Source organism: Fringilla coelebs (assembly GCF_963513975.1).
Source record: "Fringilla coelebs genome assembly, chromosome: 14".
NCBI classification, from domain to species: domain Eukaryota; kingdom Metazoa; phylum Chordata; class Aves; order Passeriformes; family Fringillidae; genus Fringilla; species Fringilla coelebs.
The window spans coordinates 8,719,287-8,742,111 of record NC_140040.1 but is presented as its reverse complement, the minus strand read 5'-3'; the positions used below and the strand labels follow the sequence as shown (position 1 = coordinate 8,742,111).

At 39.1% G+C, this 22,825-nt stretch overlaps 2 protein-coding genes across 5 annotated transcripts in view; one reads left to right on the top strand and one right to left on the bottom strand.

Annotated features, from left to right (window-relative positions):
• The window catches only part of SLC7A6 (solute carrier family 7 member 6), a 36,803-nt gene extending 14,290 nt beyond the window's left edge, over window positions 1–22,513 (bottom strand). The window contains exons 1-5 of one of the 4 annotated variants that reach the window (XM_084215452.1): window positions 12,095–12,178; window positions 10,656–10,703; window positions 6,134–6,697; window positions 2,190–2,315; window positions 277–421 (exon numbers count right to left, since the gene is read on the bottom strand). In XM_084215452.1, coding sequence (XP_084071578.1) covers window positions 277–421; window positions 2,190–2,315; window positions 6,134–6,656 — 794 coding nt within the window. In that variant the 5' untranslated portion in view covers window positions 6,657–6,697; window positions 10,656–10,703; window positions 12,095–12,178. Of the gene's footprint in view, window positions 1–276; window positions 422–2,189; window positions 2,316–6,133; window positions 6,698–10,655; window positions 10,704–12,094; window positions 12,179–12,305; window positions 12,374–12,435; window positions 12,752–22,400 lie in introns of those variants that run through there. The other 3 variants (XM_084215453.1, XM_084215451.1, XM_084215450.1) reach the window with 3 other exon arrangements.
• On the top strand, window positions 12,363–17,465 carry LOC311159303 (uncharacterized protein; the record flags this gene model as incomplete). The annotated part of the gene is made up of 3 exons (XM_084215300.1): window positions 12,363–12,652; window positions 14,879–14,927; window positions 17,266–17,465. The coding sequence occupies 3 exons, from the start codon at window positions 12,363–12,365 to the stop codon at window positions 17,275–17,277; spliced, it is 351 nt and encodes a 116-aa protein (XP_084071426.1). The 3' UTR covers window positions 17,278–17,465.
• Window positions 22,514–22,825: the final 312 nt, after the last annotated feature.

Here is a 22,825-nt window from a genome sequence, read left to right as displayed (position 1 = left end):
TTATAATAAATTGTAACAGCATCAGCATCGTGAACTGAAAGCTTACCTAGCATTGAATACAGCATCCTGCAATCATCTGCACTTAATGGTTTTTGTGTTTTAATTTCTTTTTCACTTTTAATGGAGTTTAGTAAATCTTTGCTGGTGGCCATCCACAGCCTCACCAGTAGAGCAGTTCTACTCATTTCTGTATAACCTCATAATTTATTAGTGAATAACAGCCACAAACCCAGCAACCTGGGAAGCATCCCCATTTAGAAAGCTCAAATCATTTACCTTTCTGGGTTTTTGATTTCTTCTGTTACATAATTGAGTGTATCCCAACCAGAGTAAGAAAACAAGGCAGAATATAATGCAAGGGAGATTTCTCCAATATCAGTAGAGGATCCCTCAAAAGAGTTCTTAAAGTGCCATGTGTGTCCTGTGTGGAAAAGATGCAATGAAGGACAGGATAATAAAATACAGTAACTAGTATTATTCCATGTGCCACACAATTACAAAAACACCTCAGAAACCCTAATTCCTTCAAATCTGCTTATTAAGAACTTTTTTCCAATTCTTCTCCAAGTTTTAGCCATGAGAATAAGCATGGCATTTAAAACTACTATGAATTATTCTGGTGTATGATACCATTCTAGAATTAAACACCTGGTTTGTCCACAGTAGCACAAGAACTTCAGGAACATTAAGTCCAGACTAAGCTATAAACAAATGGCAATGACAGTACTCAGGTTAAGTGTGGGGGTTTATAACATATATCTATTTAGAAAATAACCCACTCAATTCTTCTATATCCTTTTAAATTTTCAAACATTTTGCCTATGCAGAAAACAAATATTACAAGTGACTTAGATGACTATGACAAACACAAACACCTACAGGGATGTTTAAGGTTTTGCTAGTAATAATAGAAAACTGAGAAAAATTAACTGATTATAAAATATTCCTGTTAAGATAAAATCTTCCTAAGCTAAAATGTATGTGTGGTTTTTGGACCAGTATTTGTGAAAACTTTTGCCATCATTTGACTGTAAGCAAGTCAAGACAAGTTCATCAATCACAGTTTAATATTCAGACTCTCTCTATAAACACACACAAAACCACCAAAACAGAAAGGCAAGTTATTGTGCAACTAAAAAACGTGCCCTATACTATGCATCCTGAAGTGTTTATACTCCACTAAAACTGTAATATTTCAAGTCTCTAAAATACCTTTACTTATTTTTCTTTTCTACTTTTTATCCCAATCAGACATTGCTACTCCCTCGGCACAGACACAGGTGGAGTAACTGCTGAGTTAGGAACAGAAAATGGAGACAATGTCAAGGAAATCAGATGTGAACAAGCTTGGTATCTACAAAACAAGGGATGGGCAGATGTGCTAAGCACTAAAGCTGGTGCTCACATATGCCTATTCTTGATTGGTTCACAGTAATTATCTTGCTCACAAGCTTTCCACAATAACCAGTTAGAGCAAAGGATATAAATTGTCTGATTGCCAGGGAAAGACAGCCCTTCATGGCAGCTTTGAAAGCAGGATAGTTTTCTTATGCTAACACACCAAAAAATTCTTCCCAAAGGAAGGGCTAAGAACAAAACTAAGTCCAGAATTTCTCTTAGGCACAACTTGAAGGCACAATGCCCAACACACACAGACTTTCTAATTCTCAACAGCTATAACAGAACTCAGGCTTTGAGCAAAAACAGAGCTGTAGCTTCACAAATCTACCCACATATTCTTAGCATATTTGTGCCTTAAGTTCAGACACTTTCAGGCTGCACATTCATTTTGTAAAAAGAATATTCAACTGAACTCACAGTAAAGTAGAGATGTGCCTTAGAGAAATTTGTAACTTTCACCACTCCCACTGTATTTTGCTGCCTCTGTGTATTGCTGTTTTCACTTCCTTTTTAATTCTATACTGCAGGCCGTAAATAACACAACATTGCTGAGTAGTCAATTACTTTCTTTCACCAAGTTCAAAGTCAACTGAGATAAGATGGATATCTCATGACACAGTATCATGATAATGCCTAACACTGGTATTATGGGTATCTTCAAGGTGGCTGTATTATACTTTTTTTACTGAGGCATTTCCTAAAACATAGAGAGGTAGTTCACAGTCCTTAGATCAGTCACTCAGCTTAATTGATAAGCACAAACCTTTGCTACAATTTTACAAGCTTACCCTGGCAGATTTGAACAAGTCCGGCGATGATGATGGCGATAAGAGCAAGGACTTTAGCGTAAGTAAATACATCCTGCACACGTGTGCCCCATTTAACATAGGCACAATTTATAAATGTCAAAAGACCTAGGGAAGGAAGAAAAAAGAAAAATTAAAAAGACTATTTGAACAATGCTCAGTTTAACTCACCTTTCAGAGCTTTTAATTGTCATCTAAATATGCACTGACTTGTTATACTAATACTTAGGTTAAACTAAGCCAAATACACTGGTACTGAAAACACACTGGTTCCAACAAAACAGCAGGAAACAGATGTTTTAAACACTCTTTCAACAGACAGAAGGAAATACCTTCCTGTTCTCTGATTACATGCCTATTTTCCTAATGTTACCTCTTATCAGCTGTACTCTGCAACTACCCTGAAACTAAAGAAACTGCTACATGAAATCATTCATTACAATGTACCAATATTTTTCTAATAAATTAAAGATTATCTAGAAATTCCTTTGGGCAAACGTATGAAAAGAGTGTTTGAAAAGGTTTCTTTATGCTTCATTGTTAGGTCGAGGATGAGTTCAGCATCCATGGAGTAGCTGCAATGCTAAGCATGCTTACAGGTGACTCAATACTCTTTTCCAGTTCCACTGAAGTGTGCTATGAAGAGAGAACACATCGATTTTACAATGGCATGTACTGAGAGGACAAGGGGTAACGGCTTTAACCAGAAAGAAGGTAGATTAGATTAGATTACATTGGATTAGGCTAGGTGTCATCAAATTCTTCCATGTGAGGGTCATGAAGCACTGGCACAGGTTGCCCAGAAGCTGGGGGTGCCCCATTCCTGGAAGTGTTCAAGGCCAGGTTAGATGGGGCTTGGAGCAACCTGTGATAGTGGAAGGTATCCTTGCCCATGGCAGAGAGCTGGCACGAGATGATCTTCAAGGTCCCTTCCAACCTAAACCATTCTGTGGCTCTAAAGAGCATGTGCCTTACAGCTAAGACCACAGTAGTCTGGATTTTTACAAACTTGTAGGAAGTAATGAGTATTCTGAATGCCTTTAGTCCTCTATCCAAAATAAATTAGTCAGAGCTATTTCACAAGATTGCAATGAGACTTTCAGATCTCACAAATATTTTGTAGTTGCTGGCTAAACTTACTCACATGATCAACTTCCTCAAGACAGTTCTCATGACTCTCAACATTTTGCTTATGCATTCATTACCTTTCTCAGAAGTGGAGAGCCAGACAACCCTTGCCTAAACTCAAGGGCTGTATACTGAATAGGATTTAGTATCTTCAGTATTCTTTATTTAACAAAATCCTAATTTGGTACATATTTTTCTTAGCTAAATTATCACTATATAATTGAAACTTCTGTATTGGAAACAGTATTTCTCCCAAATCTCAGTTGTCTCTTTAGCTAGTGAAAAAGTGTTTATATACTACTGTACTTTTTATGTCCATAGAATCTTCTTGTACTGCGCATTTTAAATATGCATACAATTAAAAACTAAACTTGATTGTTTCAGGAGTAGGGTAGCAGTAAATAAAAATTTATATATAAAGATGTGATATATTATTTCCTTTCCCATAATCCAAGATTACCATGACACTATTGAGATAAAAATGACCTTAGCACAGCTACCAAACTGAAAACAATAACTTTTAGAAGCTAACAAAAGAAAGGTAATGATCAGATAACTACAGCACTAGTATGTTACAGTCTGGACAAACTGGGAGAGCTTCAACTGAGTGTGGCAAGATGGGGGGGGGGAGAAACCCAGTCGCATCAAATTTCAAAAGTCAGGACTGCTGCCTTCAGGAAAAAAAAAACAACTCTGCTCAGTCTCTGCTCGTCAGCATTAGTGACTGGAGTATTTGCTTGCTGGATTTATTTCTGCCATATTTTTTAAAACAACGTTCATTTGGATTAATTATTATTAGTCCATTAGGGCTTGGTCTCTACTTAGATGAAATGATACTCTGATACCTTATAAGGGAAAAAAAGAGGTTATCAATATTCTGAATAAGCCACATCTCTCTTTTGCTAAAAAAATACTGTTTTCTTCAATTTAATTATTGTTTAGCCACTTAAAGTTTCTGAGAACTGTCAAGTTTAGTTCTGCAGCACCAGATGACACCCCACTGCCAAAATGATTGTCAAAGTAATGCTGTATAACACAAAGGCTGTTTTCACACTAGCTCTAGTATTGCTATTACTAAAATCTAAAAAACCCAACAAACAGAGCTAAAAGTAAACCCCACAACAAACCCACCCAGTCTCACATACAGTCTGTACCTAACCAGTGTGCAGACTTCCACTCCCAGCAGCTTCATTATTAAGGGATTAATCATATCCAGAGCTAGGGATGTGACAAACAACATCAGCCGTGCCAAGACAGGGAGAATCTAAGCTTTAACAGCTAAATGAAGCCATAGAGCAGGGGTGAGTCTTAGCACTGACACTCAGAGCAGGGCAGAACAAGCATTTAAACCATAAAACAGACTGTTAAACTAAATTGTTCCACCTGCCTGAGAGTGATCCTGCTGTCATGTGTCTCCACTAAAAAAAGAGGTGCTAAATCCTCTTTATTAGCAGCAGAGGACACCACAGTGTTTTTCTATAACTACTATATAATAATTTTAATTTAATCACTTTATCTTAATTGCTTTTTAAACAACTCTTTTTTATAAAGGGCTAATTGCCCTCAGAGTGAGGGGATACCTTAAATGGAAGAGCAGATTCTCCCACACTCCTTAATTTGTGCCAAGATACCTTGGGACAATTCCTGTTTAAGGAATGTGAACATGACACCACAGGCCCTTCACTCATTTGGAAGAAGGAGGGAACAGAACTGATTAAACTGACAGATTTCCTGGAAAAAGTTTATGATTATTTTTCCCCCTACCTAGTCCTCAACCAGCATGTTAATGCTTCCGCAGCAGTAAAAAATAACAAAAATGGAAGGGGAAGCTGCAATCATCATAACCAGTTACAGAGGTCAAATATCCAAAGGACATGCTCTTTCCTCATCCTTTATAGACAACTTAATGAGAAATATTAGAGCTCTTCCAAAAGATGCCTCAAACAGGAACCAGCTAGAAGCAGCACATATCCTTGCAGCACATTGTTGGCAGTTAGAGTCCAAGTTCTGTGTTAGCTTTTTGATACAAAATCATGTCAATACAGGTGACAGAGCACACAGTTATGGATCAGTACATCACAAAGCATTGTCCTCACACTTACTGAAATACAGTTTTCACTGTTTACTGGAAATGTAAAATATGTATATGAACACTTTTAACAGGAAACACCTAAAATTAAATAAGACACACAATTCAAACATACAGTTTCATTCTTTTGATACAGCAGAACAGTGTGGGCAGCTGTTCCTCTATATTGACTAATAGAGCTGGCTATATGAATACAAATATTTCAATTTTATGTACATACAATATTTCCACTTTTCAAAACAGCTTAACCACACATACTGCTGTACTGATCTTACAGTATAAAGAATAATCTTGAATGAATGATTTTTTTGAAACCAGAGTAGTAACTGAACCATGTAACTGTTAAGAAATTATTGCAAACTAAAATACATCAGAATTTATAGCGTAAGAGCCATTCTGCAATAGCCTTTAAGAGTATCTCAAGGTTTGATTTGACATACCTCTCTCAAGGGAAAAGAATTTTTACCCCCATTTTTGCCAGGTAAGTAAGCCTGGAAGAGTTCAACACCTTGTTCTGTTTCCAAATGAGAAAATGGTTGTTCACCGACTGAACACCTGCAAGTTTCTCATGCTGGAATGGTTCTTTTCCCCACTGTAACTCAAACCATTGCAGATCCAGTATGCACCAACTCTGAGTGTGGGTAAGATGTTTTAAAAACAATGTACCCTGGACAAAAACTTACCATAGTAAATTTCAAGAAATACTTACATTCACAAGCAGCTGCTATGAGACGACAAGCCACGTACGGAGGGTCACAAGAAGGGAAGAAAGGCTGCACTATGTAGTTAGCAAAGGTGATGGCAATGATTGCCTGACTAGTTGGTTCAACAATCAGGAGTGAGGTCCACAAACGAATAAAAGCAATGAAGCTCCCAAAAGACTCCAAGATATATGCATAGCTGGCTCCTGACTTGGTAATAGTGGTTCCAAGTTCAGCATAGCAGAGAGCTCCAAAGACTGAAAATATCCCTCCAACTGCCCAAATTATTAAAGACAATCCATAAGATTTGCTGTAGATGAGAACTCCTTTGGGTGAGACAAAGATACCTGAACCAATCATGTTGCCTACTATAAGGCTTATCCCATTTATTAAAGATATTTCTTTCTTCAGTTGCAATGTATTTTCATCTCCATCTTGTTTTCCTCTTTGATCTGTCCTTTCTGATTTATTGACGGGGCTGTATTCAGCCAGTGAAATTTGTGATTTTGTATAATCTGTCCTTTCTGCCATTGTGGAAAGACTGTGAATTCTCCACGACTCCAAATCACAATCTAAAACAAAATATAGACAGCTGAAATCAATTTTTTTTTTTTTAATCCCAGGACTTTCTTGCAAAATTTTCTTTCCACCCTTTTATCCTATGATTTACAAATATAAATTAAGGTATTTCCTTTTGTTGCTTCATGTTTGGCTCTTTTTACACAAAGTCAAATTCATGCACAGTTAAACAGCAGAACCAACCCAGACAAACCAAGAGACAAATTCCTATATAACTTAGAATGAAGGAGGAACTGTTACCATCAGGAAAACAAAAAACAAAACTGTAGGAAGGACAGAATTAAAGATCTCCTATCTTGAGAAGACCAGAAGAAAGACCAGAAAGAATGTCAGTGAGATGTTACAGATAAGGAAGCACCACAAGACCAAGATGGAAGTTCTAGGCATGAACGCAGATGTATTGCAATACTAAAACTACCAATCCAAGTACATAAAGTACCTGTGCCTACACAGGTAATTTATGAGTGATCTAGTAACATGTTTGCTGTGGGCCACAGGCAGAGGTACTCACTCCAAAATTGATCCCCTGATCCAACCCTTGACCTCTGACTGACACCAAGCTCTTCGCTCCTCCTGCAGAACTTTTTATCCAGATCCCACTGCCTCCTCACTCAGTTATCTAAAAGTACAGACTGTACATAAAAACCCACAGTAGTTTCAATCCAAATTCCTCCATTAGCAGTTGTATTATCTGAGGACACAGAAATAAACGTTTTTCCTCTGCTTCAGAACTGACTGACTGGCAAAGAGCCTCCTTCTGAAGTCTCCAGAAAATGCTCCCAATGCCTTCCAAAAGCAAATTACTGCTAATAAAATCTCTCAGCTCAAGAAGACATTAATAATTCTGAATAAGACCCATTAGACCCATTTTACACTAGTTTAAGATCACTAGCTTATTAGTTGCATAAAAAACAGGCCCTACATATCTACCAGAATTATTTTCATAACTATTCATTTGCCCTGCCCCTGATTAAACCTTTAGTGTATGCTTCAGCTATTTACTATAGAATAGAAAAAAAAATTTGAAAATCTGGGTCAATTAGAATAAAGCAGCTAATCTAGTGTGGGGTGGGTTTTGTGCTTTTTTGGGGGTAACACTAATTTTACAAAAGGTTTTCTAAATGCAACAATAAACTTGTCAACTGCGACAACAAAAAAGCTGAATATGGGAATTTTGAAAGGTTAACATGCAGTCACCCAAACTGTATGTGCATCTAGTAACATATGAACATACAAGCTCTTGTAGGCACACCTTTTTGGAGAGAATACTCCTCCTCTATCATAAAACCAACACCTGTATACTAAAGCACAGAGAATCTGACCAGACATCCCTGAACTAGAATGAAGATGTGAAAATTACAAAGATTCTTTTCAATCAATTAAAGAAGTAACTTCTACTGAAATGAATTTTAAAATTGAAATTGAAAATTTTATTGAAAAATATTAAATAATTCATCTCCAACTCATGAATCTTTAGAGACTGTGTTATTTTAAATAATGCAAAGCGAGACCTTCAATCTGTTTAGTTGGATCTGTTTCTGGTTTATTTTCCCCTCAATACTCCAAATAAACACTTTAAAGGTGTTTAATTACTAAATGCACATTTCACCATTTTTATGAGTCAACATCAAATATCACAGATACATCAGAAGACATCAAATTTCCCACTTAAAATTGAGCAAAAATTTTTCAAACTTCCAGAAACCAATCACTGCCATTTCAGAACTTAAAAGCTTGAATATTATAATGAGGAACCTCCAACAAAATTAATTAGAAGAGAGTCATCCCCACAGTTTCTACAGATGAGTGTCAGCAAAACTGCAAAGGAAAAGCAAAGTAAATTATCACACCAGTTGTTACCTGTTTCTCTTGTTATTTATTCTTCCATCTACCTTGTGCCAAATTCATTTGCAACTACTTACAGCCTGACTTTCCGTTAGTGATGTAGTAGAGCAAAGTTTTCAAAAATACACATGCTCTATAAATTCACAAGATTATTTGTTTGCTTTACAAGAGGAAGTTACTATCTGTAAATGCATATAATCATTAAGCAATTATAGATATGGTGCAATCATCAGAAAGCTCTGCAAAACAGCAGAACGAATAATCAAAGCAGATGTTTTCATGACTAATTTGGCTGTAAGAAGTGGATTTAAAAAAACACTTGTGACCCATAAAAATATTATTCAACTCCAAACTGCGTCTTTTCATTTCCATGAAAAGAACTCGGGACAGTTGCAAATGTTTTTTAGAACGCAATTCACCCTGAACAGATATCAGCAGAAAAAAACTAGAATACTACAGCTATTATTATGACATCCAGGTACCATTTGAAAACATGCCATGTTCATTTTCAGCCCTTAGAGCAAAAGGACAAAACTACATAAGTATGTTTAGAACTGATCATGAACGTAAAACACCGTTTTGGTGGTAACTACACAGCTTTAGGATTTCTTGATCACACATCCTCATCATTTCCATTTCCTCCTGAACACATTCCAAAGTACAAATTAATCAGAAGAATACACATTACTTGGAATACTCAGGCATTCTGATGATTTAAGTCAATTGAATCATTCAAATCCCATCAAACCTGGTGTGTTAATGCAGAGCCAGTTTTGCACAAAGAGTAACCATGATTGATTTACCTCATGGTCTGGAGTTCAGAGGTGCATTTAATTACCTGCAACTGCAGACTCAGTCACTGTTCAAATGCATCCACCTCAATTAGCAGCACGTGAGTGCAGTTCTACACAGTTTTGTTACCTATGACCTTGACTGTTTCTTGCCCTACTATCTCCACCCAGGAAAGAACAATCACAGTATCTCTCAACCTAGACTCTTGTCCCCCAGTTCTCCTTCTTCCCCTCTGAGCCTGCTTTTGTTATTCCCAATTTTGGGAATCTGCCAACAACTAGTATTTGCCTGAAGGTGTGTACAACAGCTCAATGAAGATTTGATACTTTATTCTCTTCCCTAGTCTTGTTTGTTTTATTTTGAAGCCTTTTAAAGCCTTCAGGAACTGCCTGTTTGCCTGACTCATGTGATGCATTATACCACCACCTCGGACAAAATCAAAACTGCTGGCAGGTTTTTTCTCTCAAGTACTTCACTTTATCTTAAGAGGAATCACAATCTGCAGCTTTGACCAATTGGAAAAAACTAACCAAGAAAGAGGGAAAGCAGAGACTAGAGAAAACTGAATCTATGTCAGAGAAAAAACACATATATCAAAATCCATTATTCTGTCAAAAGGTCATTATTTCAGTGGAAACAGAAAAGAGGCTTGGAGGAGGAGAACCAGAGACAAATAGTATACATTTCCTAACATACAATAATCCTCATATACTGCAGCTAAAAATACTTTCAGAACAATCTGTAACGCTGCCAAAGCCTGACCACAGGAGTGCTATGGCTAATGCACGGCTCTGCCTCCTCACAAGCTAATCAACACGTGGATTTCCTCATCGCTCACCCTTGTGCAACACAGTGTCTTCAACTCTTTTTTTTTTTGCTGATCACTGCAGCTGTGAGGAATCTTTTTGCTGATATATGTAGATTTTGTTTTGTTGTTTTTTTTTTTTCACTGAAATGACTCTGCTGTTGGTATAGAAAGCTATGATATGAAACCAGGACAGAGTGACCTGAAACTAGGATCACTTCACTGTTTCACCAAAAATGTATCTTCTGGTGAGACCTACCACACTGCAGCCAGGTACCAGAGGAGCTGATGAAGGTTAACATGCAATTAGCAATGTACTAACACTGCATTACAGGGTGGCCCTCCTTTAAGGGGAGGGAAAGAGGAACCATCTGCCAAGATCCCCGTTCTCCCACCCAGCAGAAGACCTGTCAGTTTGACCTCGGATGAACCTGCAAGTGATTTAATGACCAAGGTGAAGTACCAAACTGCTAAAAGCGTACTGTGTTTGCTGTGCTTTTATACAATACCTGCTCATTAGCAAAGATTTCTGGTGCTCTTGCTTCTGTCTTCGTCAGCTGTTGATTGCATAAAACAACTCTCATTGTAACACAGCTTTACACTGGCTGTTCACATATACCAGATGTAAGACTCCTATTCCTGAACACAATGACTGGCCCCATGAACAATATTCAAGATTGTTCTATACAGGCAAAGAGCATCAAAGCCTTCAGGGAGTTAAGCACCAACAGAGCAAAGGCTGTAAGTCCAGAAACGCTTATTCACTGCAATGTATATATTTAGGCACTTCATAGTCTGAACATTTACATGGGAATGGCTTAGAGTTTGTCTAGGACATGTTTTTCTTTTTCTGGTGAGAGAAGAATCACTGCCCTACCATATATACACTTAACAGACAGGAAGCCCGGGGAACAAAAACAATTCCCACTGTAAAGATCTGCTCAACCAAGTATTTTGTGCCTGCATATGCAAACACACTATCTTTAGCACAATAAAAAAGAAATCCTAACAACAAACTTTTGATCAAATAGAATTGGTTGTAACATCCATTTAGGAAAAAAAAAGGACAAGTTATGTTTATCATGTAAAAAGGTATGAAAAAGAAGTTACTATGACAGTCTTTTCACTTCATAGTTTATCAGTATGGTAGTTAAGTAATCTTTTCATATTTTTCATATTTTCAATTATTTTCATATTTCCAAGGAAAAAGCCAGAAGTAAGCTCACAACAGGGACTTTGATCATTTAGGCTGGGCGTGAACAAAGCTGCAGCAGTGACAGTAACATCTGGTGAAATTTATACAATAAGCCCCAGGTAAAGACAGAAGGAACAATCGTAGAGTTTGTTAAAGTAATTCGCCTAATTTTTCATGCTGGGGCAGAAAAGCGGAAACCTCTTCAAAGGAGGAAAAATAACGCCAAAAGGCACACGCTACACCCATGTGTACCCTTTAGGCGGCACTTACAACCGCACCTGATCAGATTGTAAATAATACCCTCCATTTAAAAACACATGAAACAACCAAAATCACTACTAAACCTCAGCAAGAAAAGGCGTGCTGGCCCGAGGGTCTCGCTGAGCCCACTTCAGCGCCCTGCCACAGCTCGCTAAGGGGGCAGCTATAATTCTCTGCGCCCACCACCAAAAGGCACTAAAGGAACACGTGGCTTCACAACGCCACCCTCGAGTCGCCATAAGCACGACCCCAGGGGCTGCGGCTGCCGGCCTGAGCTCCCGAGGGCTCCCGCCGCAGGACGGGGCATTTCCAGAGGTGTCATCGCCACTCTCGGAGGCCGCTCCGCTCCCCACCAGCGGTGGTGACCCACTTTATCCTTATAAAATAAGCGAGGCTCACACAGCCCCAGGAAGGAAGTCGCTGCAGGCACCCGCCTCACACGGGGGCTGTCAGAGTCGGGGCGCCCTTTAAAGACAACACAGAAACACACACGGCATTCATCATTCTGGCTACCGCCGCACACTTGCGGCAGCCCGGCTCGCCAAAGCCGCCGCCCCAGATGCTCCGCAGGCAGGCGCTGCCGCCGCAGCCCCTGCACTGAGGCCGCTCCCTGCCCGCCTTCCCTCAAGGTGAAGGGAGCTGAAGGAAAGCGGGGAAGGAAGCCGAAACCCCACCCGGGCCGTGCCGGCCGGAACCGCGTTACCTCCGCTCCCGCGGAGCTGTCTCGGGATGCTCCCCGCCCGTTGCAACCCGACACGCGATGGCGGCCCCTCAACCCCGCCCCCCCACGCCGGCATCGCCGTCGCCGCCTTCCCGCCGCGCCGCCCCGGCACCTCCGCCTCCGTCGCCGCCTCCGTCGCCTCCTCGCCCTTCCGCGGCAGAAATCCGCTACCTCCCGCATGGTCGCCCCGAGGGAGAAGCCGCAAGGCTCCCACCAGTTCCGCGGGGGTTCCGCGGGACCCTCCGGCTCCCGTTGATGCGCCGGGAAGTGTTTGCCGGGCCGGAGCTCCCCCCCGCCCCGCGGAGTTCGCGTCGGCCCCTCCGCTACCGGTGGGTGAGGAGAGACGCGATCGCCTCCCCCGCCGCTGCCGGAGCGGGGGACCAGCCTCCCCCTTCCCCGCGGGAGCAGGATGGAGGAGAGCCCTAGCGCTGACGGTACGGCACGGCGCCTTTGCCAGCCGGGCCGGGGGCCCTGCCCTCACCCCGCGCTCCCTGAGGGCCTCGGGCACACGGAGCTCTCGTGGAGCCCCGGCGGGCGCTAAACAAAATTACAGGAGTTACACCCGCATGAGTTACACCTCCTGAAAGACATTCACGCTCGAGATTGAGGGGCCTGAGAGGGTGGAAACCCTAAAATCTGGTGATATTTTGGGTTTCTACTGCATAGGTCCTATGCGCCAGTCATAGAGGATATGGAAATAAAAATGGAACGGTAGCATTGGTCTGTTCCAGCCTCCAAGAGGGGCATAGCTACACCCAAAATTTGGCTTTGTTAAAATAGTAATGGACTTCCCAGAACCGTGATTAAGAGTGACCCATGGTCCCTGATTATAATAGTAAGGAATTGGCCATTCAGCAGATTTATCTGGGGTGTAATGAAAGCTTCCTTGTCTTCCACTAGCAGATTAATAGTTTTACCCTGTCTAAGCCAGTGAACCCCAGGCCTCATGCCCCTCTTCATGTTCTTTTGTTGCCTTTTTGCTGCTCCCTGCAAGGCAAAGGGATGGCTCAGTGCCTGGAAGGACAACAGGGTTCAGGAGTCAGGGTAGAATCACTCTAAATAATTTAATTACTCCTCCCTTCCGGGGTCCACGGCTATTATCTACCATCTGACACAGATAAGACATGAAGTTTTTCAAGAGGGTAAAAATCTTAGGGGCAAATACAAATTATAAGGCTGTAAAAGAAGAGGGAAAGGCAAACTATGCACTGTAATACCCATAAATGTGCTAGTAAATGCAATAGTGGAGTCCAATTTTATTGCCACAAGGCTTACGTTTCTGATTTCCATCCTGCTTCCTCTCTCAAAGTTTGTGTGTTTTATCAAGGAGTTGTTTTCCTTCGTTGTCACAGAGACAATCAAGCTACCAAGCAACTGCTGCACTCATCTAGATCTCCACATATTCATTACACTGTGTTTGGATAAAAATGAATTAAGAATGTTGTTTTGTTTTGTTTTGGTTTTTTTGTTACAAGTTGGCTTTTTAAGTGCACACAAAGATAATAACATTAGAATTTATTTCTAAACTGTAGAGCAAGACAAACCATAGCAAAACAAACTCTCATTTGCAGGAGCCTTATAATCTCAGCTCTTTAATTATGTTTCTCTCAACTCTTTGTTTGGCTTTTGTCAAATACAAACTGTTCTAAATCTATTACCTGCTGAAGCTACTGACAGTGTTGCAAAGCAGCAAACAAAACCAGTCTGCTGCCTTCTGGGAGCTTACCAGCCCTGATAAGCAACTTCTTTGTTTTTAAGCCACTTATACAGCACTGACAGAAGATAAAAACATAGATGACATCCCCAGAATACAATCAAATCCTTACAATATGAAACTGATTGTTGTTACAAAGATAATATGAACCAGAAAACAGACATTAGATGGTAATAGTGCTAAGTGATTCTACAAATATGCTGGTGCCCTGTGTTCTGTAGGGCAGGATTTTCAGGTTGATGCGTGTTTGCAACAGTGTCACACATTAATCAAAAGGTGGATTGAGTGTGAATGTGAAAGATGCAGCTGATTTCAGTTGTTGGTCGGCTGCATTTTAAGCTCTGCCATGATTGAATCTACTGTAGAGAGCATTCACTATTCACTCCTCAAAACAATGGACTCATAAAATGTGAGCTAATTATAAAATTGCCTTTAGAAGCAAGAAATATATGAGAAATGACAAGGCATATAGGAAATAGGAAATAAATTATTCGGCATATGCTGGAAGTATAGAGAATGACGTTTTACCTTAGAACTTTGAAAAGTATTTATTAGAAAAAGTGCCCATTTGAGGGTTTCGAAATAGAAGTTCACCACCTGGATTATGAGAACTTAAAATATTGTAGAGGTTGGTATGAGAGATCCAAGTTAGGACAGCATCATAAGGCTAGACAATGCTTCTGAAATGTTTGCATGGGAGCAGAAGCAAACCTCAGAATAATCATCCAGATAGATATTTTTGTTCATTTTGGTAAGGTTCATATTTTATAAATTACTTTTTCCATTTTACTATGGAAGCAAAATGTATGTCTGGACTCTTTTATTTCTTCTCTTGTTACAGATTACATAAATTGTGTGGCTCTTCCCTGATGTTCCATAAATGGCCACTGGTAAGTTATGTTTATACAGGAGTGTGTATTCTCTAAGTGCTAGCAGACAAAAAACAGCTAAAAAAGATTTTGTTTCCACTAGGGTTTTATCTGATACTAATTTAATCAAGTTAAGATCTTATCTCCTTCAGGTAATGAGAACAAAGTCAGACTTAGTTTTGGTGAAGTCTGTGAGGTTTACACTATCTGCTTTCTTGTTTCTGACTAATATTGCCACTAAATACATCTTAGAAAAGGTAATTCAACTCAAAAAGCTTGAAGAATAAACCCATTAAATACCCCCAAACAAACCAAATTGAAATAGCATCAGATTATGGGAAACCAAATCCACACTAAATTCATTAAATGGTTTATGTTTCAAATAGAACTTGAAACAAAACCAAGGTAAAAATTGCTATTAAATATAAGTGAGTTTGGAACCTCATACCTCAGCTTTGTGCTTGTTCACAAGTCCATTCTGGTGACTTTAGGCATATCCTCACAGCGTAAGTCCCCCAAGAATGTGTTGCTCATGCACTTAATTAATGGAAGAATGAGCGTGCACTGAGCTCCTTAAGGGTCAGCACTGAAGGGGTGCTGTGTAAATGTAAGCAGTATTCATTGCAGCTTGGAGCTTATGATGGAAATATTGCTGCTTCCAGCCACCTGTTTGATGGTTTGTGCTGGTTCCTTTAGAAATTTTGCCATACAGAGTGAGTCCTGGGACCACTTTGATGTTCCTTTTGAAATGTACATTTTGTTGACACAGGAGTTATTCACAGGGGCCATGAAATTATTCAGGACAGTAAATCTGGGAGTTTAGCCAGATCCCAGCAAATGTCAAATTTTTATAAGCACTTAAAAGTGGACATTATTTTTTGTTAGTTTTTCAACCTTAATAATTTCAAACAACAAACACAGCCATGGATTTCAGAAACACAATCAGTTCAAAAATAAATGTAAGTGCACCTATTTCTTTTCTTTGGCTAAAGCTGAGTGACTTTGTTTACAAAGACAAATTCACTGACCCTTTGCTCTTTGTTTTTACCTTCATCTTTCTATCACACAAATTCTGCAGTAGGTGCTTTAGGCAGGGTAAGTGTGACTTACAGATGAGAGTGACAATAAGCACCAAGTGCTATGCAATTAAAGGAAAAGGTCTAAATTTAGGCTTCTATATTTACTTTCCCCTGCTCCTAGCTGCATGTCTCCTCCTACTGCAGTGGCCTTCAGCATTTTACTGGTGCTGGCACTTGCCCCGCCCCCTCTGTAAGGCAGCTCTGCTCACTAAGCTGAGAGAAAACAATACTTTTATGAAGGTTGGGTTTTTACTATGAAAATCACAGAAGTACAAACATGGAGTAAGCTAGGAGCAGAGGAGGAGGTAGCAGAAAATATCCCTTTTAGGAACAGAAACGGCAGGATGTCTCTGTCTTGTCCAACTGCAGTTATTTAATACTCTGAAGATTAACATTAGTTCTTCTTTTAATGAAAACTTTGCTTCTATAATACTGAAGTTTTTTAAAACAGATTGTAAAATGAGCTTTGACATCCCATCTTTAATTTTATTTGTCCTATCTGGTTCTGTTGCCTTTCAGGTGACTTTATTTTCACTGCCTTATCTACTCTCACCGAAGTTTATTATTTGCTTACACGTATCTTTGTTGCACATTATTGCAAGCTGGTTTTGTTCAATGCTGTCCATGATGCAATGCAGAAGTGGGAATAGATGTCTTCTAAAACATGGACAAGTTTTCAAATGTTAAATTTGCTAGGAGGGCAAAAAAGCACCAGCAAAAATATCTCCATCTTCAGGTAAACTTTAAAGGTCTCTAGGACTTTTTATCACTATTTTGATTAATGTCACAAACTTTGTATTTTAATTTTACATTTCTCTTGCTCATGTAATCTTCTCTATTAAAAGAGGAGTGAGCAGTACAGAAAGTTTTTCCCAGTCAGTTTTGGGAGTTTATTTGGAAAAAATAGTCCCTTGTACATATACTTGTTTTAAAACAGATGGTTTGACTTAATGTTTTAGACAACGAAATCATTCAGCTTTGAGACCCTACCCTTTGATTATACAAATTGTCTTATCTATGTTGAATTACTTCATGAGCATCTGGCTATTTATTAATGAGAGTGAATGAATCACAGTCTTTGTTTTCCTGGAAAATGACATGGGAGTTAGAATCATTGTTTCACAAGTCTCATAACACAGCAGGGATTTTTAAAGATAATGCTCTTTGTCCATGGCTAATTTGAAGGCTATTCAAAGTGATTATGTATAAAAACAAACTAAGGAGGATTTGTAGCTGTAAAAAATAGCATCTTAAGGATAAGTATTTTTTTCTTGTTTCAGGTCCCAGATTAGCATGTGGGTACTATGACTGAAGAATATGAAGTCCTTAGTTATAATGTTTGTAACGGAGTTCAACAGCATTTAAATAAATTTCTTCCGGATGAGACAGTTTAAAGACATCTGTTGGGTTGGTTTGTTCTTTTACCTTAAGTAACTCTGTCCTTCTAACACAACTGCTCAGACTTTGTTCAAAACAGTAAAGTTCCTCTCTGTTATAGATTCCCCTGTATTTTTGTCAGTCCTTTGTTGATATACTTGTGGTACCTGTCTCTCTCTCTCTGATTAAAAGCAGGAGTATTCTGAGATTCTGATCCTACTCAGCAGTAGTTGCATTGACACTCTGTTTGCAAGCAGCTGATTACTAGAGGCTGAAGCCAATGCCATAATTTTGTTTGTATTATTGTCCTGAGTCCAAACTTTGCCATTTAAATACAACCAGATGCTCCTTAGCAGAGCCATTTTGAATGCAGAATATTACAGTACAACCCCACCAGTGCTGATCCCACTCTTCCATCTTTGCTTTTAGTGCACTTCTGTTACTTTTCTCTTAATTACTGAATTACCCTGAAACGTTTGTACGATACAAAGAAATTTGGACCTTTAATAAAAGTCTTCTTGTATTTTATTTAGAGACCTTATAAGAACACAATACTATACAGTGTAGGAACAGTTGTTGGATGAACAGAAGTAAGGACAGCCTTTATTCCCTAAACTTTCAGACTTCTGGGGGATTATGTAATTGTATTTGATCCAAAGTTTTCAAAAAAATAATCTCAAAGACCTTTCTGTATAGATTCTGCACAGTGTGGGCTAATCAAATATGCCAGTACATGTTGATCTCATATATTTTGCCTCTAAGGGGAACAGACTAGTGTACATGTGGTAAGAGTGACAAATAAGTTCTAAGTAGCATGCCTTGTAAAAGAAAGAAAACCATGTTGTTTCACACATATAGATCAGAACACCTTTCTAGTTTTCACTCAAGTTCTTGCCCAAGGCTCCATGTTCCATGAGCAAGATTTTCAGAATGTCTCCCTATTTAAAAGTACACCTTAAGAATTGAGATGTAAAATATCTTAATGCTAAAAGAATCTTTAAGAGTAGGGATTTATTTGCCTTTGCAGTAAATAGGATAGCCCTATTATTGGGTTTATTAGTCTTTTGTCTGCCAGTATAGTTGTTCCAATTTCAAATCCATTCTTTGCTATTATTAGAAGGCATCCACCCCTAAAATTAAAATTATGGTTGACTTTGCTAACTTTCCAGAAATGATTTCTCAACAGGCTATTTTTGTTTTGCACTTTGCTCCTTTGTTCCCCACTTGGCTCTTGATTACTTGGTGTGTACAGTGTCCCACAGAGCAAATCGTAGTGGACTAATTAAGAATTACCAAGAGTTTCTCAAGTTATGCAAGATCCCCAGAACTATGAAAAGCCTTTTCAGATTCCCAGTCACATACTGTGAAGTGCCATAAATCAAACTTTTGAAAACACTGAAAGCTGTGCTTCAGACATTTAGAGATATACTTTAGTTCCAGAAGAAAGTATTTACTTTTGTTAAAGTTTACTACTAGGTTTTTTAGTACTTTTTTTTCTCAGCTGAAATCCCACAGGCTATGAACATTCTAAATACCAGTAACATTGATTTAATGACACATGATCACTTACTGGTGACATTGGTGAAATTGTAGTCTTTACTTTTACATGAGGTGGGCTTTACTGTTAGAGCTTAGGCAGGAGGATAAAGGAAACTAAACCTCGTGTGTCACATTACACTCTGGAGGTCAGGGAGTTATTTTTACCTCAGTGTCACTAGCATGATAAAATGTGGAAGACCTCAGCTTATGTGGAAACTATAGGAGACGGCCAAGTTATTTGTTAAGATGGGTCATCAGTGTCATCTCGTGCCACAAACATGGCTGGAGTCCTGCAAGTGTCCTCACCCCTCACATCGGTCACTTGGCCACCTAGGGTGCTCAGTGTCACACTCCACAAACAACTCTGTATTTGTCCTTAGTACAAAGGACAAATTTTATTACTGACATATTGTATCATTGGTGAAATTGTTATTTTGTATTATTCTATGCTAGAATGACATACATTGTAGATAACCATGAGGTTGTGTCATTAAAAGAAAACCCAAAGATTTAGATTAGGTGGTTGTACTGAAACAATTGGGACCCAGCTACATTACGTACTGTTGGAATTAAATCCAGTGTATAGCATACAGTAAAATTACAGCTGTGAAATCCTGATAATTGCCTTTTATTTTGTTCCTTAAAAAGGCTTCATTTGTCCAAGAAAAACACCTGTGATTAAATAGCCAGCTGCAAAACCAAACAAGAATAATCCTGTCTACATGCCCAAGCATATCTGGAAGTCTCAAATGCTGGGTGCACCTTTCCCTGTGCAGCTGTGTCTGTGCACAGCGACTGGGACAGTTCTTGGCACTGTTACAAGCAGGAGAGGCCTGGCCACAGGCCAGGTGCTCCTTCTCTTGCTACTGAAGATGGACATAAAGAACACTGGACAAGAAATGACAGCTTTCACTGATGGGGTCTAATTTGGGTGAAGAAGCTGATAGTTTACCATAAGATTTAACCAAAATAGATAGTCTCAGACTAAGAATGCAGTGGACTTGACAGTGTTAGGTTTACAGTTAGACTCAATGGTCTTAAAGGTCTTTTCAATCTAAATGCTTCTCTGATTTTAAGAATTCATTAAATTGCTATATTGATGTACTAGTAAATGGAATACAGGAAAACATTCTTACTAAACACATCAAAATGTAACAGCTGAGGAGTTAAAATGCTATGATATATCTTACAGGAAATTAAATGTAACTTGAGTCTTGAAAGACATAATATAAAACAGCATCCAAATCTCTCCTCTCTTGTTCATTTCATGAATTCTCTATGTAAGGGAGAGTTTTCTGTAAACAAATAAATCTCCAGGTTTGAATACCAGTACATGATCAATTGCAGTGGAGAGAAAAGGTTTTAGCCAGAATTGCCAGACTGCATTTGAACCAGCTCTGCAGGAGTCAGAGCAGAAGGGAGGAGAGCAGAGCAATGCCTTGTTTTGCAGAAAGCCTCCCTGAGCTGAAATATTTCTTTGGCTCTAAATCTTTTAGTCTCATACAGTGTTTAATAAAACCTGCCCAAGACATGCAGTCTATCAGAAAAACAACTGAATTTCTCTGTGAGGTCATAACCGTTCAGCACAAGTAACAACTTCTTTTTTTTTTCTGTTGTTTCATTTGCATTTTAATATTGTAGTCACAAGAGGTTATTTTTTAATGTTCCTGTGGTTTCTTGTGAAAAGAGGGAAGAAAATACATGAATGTGAAGTAACTCTCTCAGCAAACATTTAAATGGACTGGACAGAAATCTTGCTGGATGAAGATTGTATTTTAATAAAAATGGAAACATTTTCATTGTATTTGAGAGAAGATGACGAACCATGATCTGCTGCAAAGTAAAAAATGTAGGAGGGCCTTATTTTCTTTTAAGAATTGATAACAACACTGTAAAGGGTGGAAATAATATCCAGATCTCTTTAATTCAAGTTACCTCTATTCCATTGTCCCAACAGCTGACTTGATAACAGACCCATGCCTTCACAGGTGGGTGTTAGTGGAATGAATAGTGATTGAGTTACAAGCAGTTATAAATATCCATGTTATTTAGCTCCAAGCAAAAACACGTTAATTTTCCCCTTAAATAACTTCAAATGTTAATAGCTTGCATAAATAAACTGACCAGGCTGAGGGAAAAGGTTTAGTAAATCACTGTGGTTTGCATGAATTTTTTCAAGAACTCTTGATCAGGTAAAAGAAAGTTCCATGAATATTGCTCATTTCTCTGGATATGGGGAAGGAGCTGTCTTCATTGGCCTTTAAATCTTTTTTAAGCCCCTGCTTGAAAGCCAGTCTAGAATGACAAAGCACAAGGACACACCAGGTACTATTTCCTCACTGCATGTTCAGTGCCTCTGCTCCAGACTCTTTTGTGTGCCCTTCATCTCCTGTTTGCTAGACCAAACACACACAATTTTATCAGCTTGTCCCTAACATGAGGTTTCCTCACTGCTTATCAAGCTTTCCTCTCTTCTGGGATCGGCTCAGTCCATGCTCAGAGCTGAGCACTGTTCTCTCACAGCTCCAGCTCTGCCTGCAGGGAATGGCAAACCAAGGAACAGCTCCTTTGGCACCTGGCACACACAGGGGAGCACGCAGGCACTCACCTCCTCAGGCTCTCCTTCCTTGTCCCTGGGCTTCTGTGACATGAGCCTATCACAGCACATGGAAGTGGCATAAAACCAGCTTTCTTGGGAACTTATTTTACAGCTGTTACAAGGTCAAAATTCTCATACAATTGGGGTTTTTAAAAATATTTTCCGGGTGTATTTCTTAGTCACTTTTCTCATTTTTTCCCCCATCAGGTAATGTTCTAGTGAACTGGGAAAAAACCTTTGAGTCCTTTTTGGCAAAAGGACAACAGATGTACTGTTAGTAGTTGTTCTGTTAACTAATATGGCACTTTTTTCTTGGTATCTAAAGAAAGCACAAACTGTACAGAACTTTCTAAAGTACAGCCAGGTTACTTCTAGAAGGGTAAAATTCAGGCATGCTTTCTGCTTGTATGAATATTGCTTTTGCTTTGTGGAAAGTTCAAGTACAGCAGTTGGAAATAGGTGTTGAGATACTTTGGCATGTTACCACATTTTAAGGGGTAAGTTCTTATTCTAAATTACTGCTATTTAATTCATCCTGGTTGAAGGAGTCCAGAAGTTCTTTAACTGATGCATGCCTTCTCTGAAAGAAGAAAGGTCATTCTTAAAGCCCAGGGAAAATGGCAGTTTGAGGCTACAGATTTCTGTAATATTACTTTGCATGTATTCTTGACAAAGAGAAATAAAGGCAGGAAATAAAATCCTGATCACAAATTGTATCAGCACAAGAGCTGGAAATACTATTTCTAAGAAGCTTCTGATCTACCATTTTTGCTGGGGTTAAGCAAAATGCTTTCAATTAATATGTTCTTGCAGCTGTGCTGAATTTAATGTTACCCAATTAAATCATTAAATATGTTCTTTTCAAACCTTGTCAGGTAGTTTAATTTATGGTGGACTTACCTTCAAAATCCAGGAGTTTTGTTTAACTCAGCAGACATACCATCTGTCAAGTCAACCATGTGCTCAGTTAAGGGAATGTAGTTCCAGGCAGGGGATGAAGGAATTGTTTCTCTAGAAAAGGAACAAAATCAAACTGTGCTAGGGCCTTTTGAGCACCAGTAAAGTATTTTGCAAAGGGGGGGAGAGCTGGGCACGGCTTTGTGCAGGAAAAGAATGAAAGGGAATATAGGCAAGATTTCCTGAGGCATGAAAGACCCCAGCAATCCTGGAGACAATATGCATTACAGGAGGAGAGCATAGTTAATAGGTGTGTAGCTCTGAAATCAATAAATAGCAATAAAGAAATCTAAATTTTCTGTGCCTGTCTTGATGTTGTTTGGGTCCTTAACATACCAGGTATGTTCCCTGACATACCAGGCCCACAA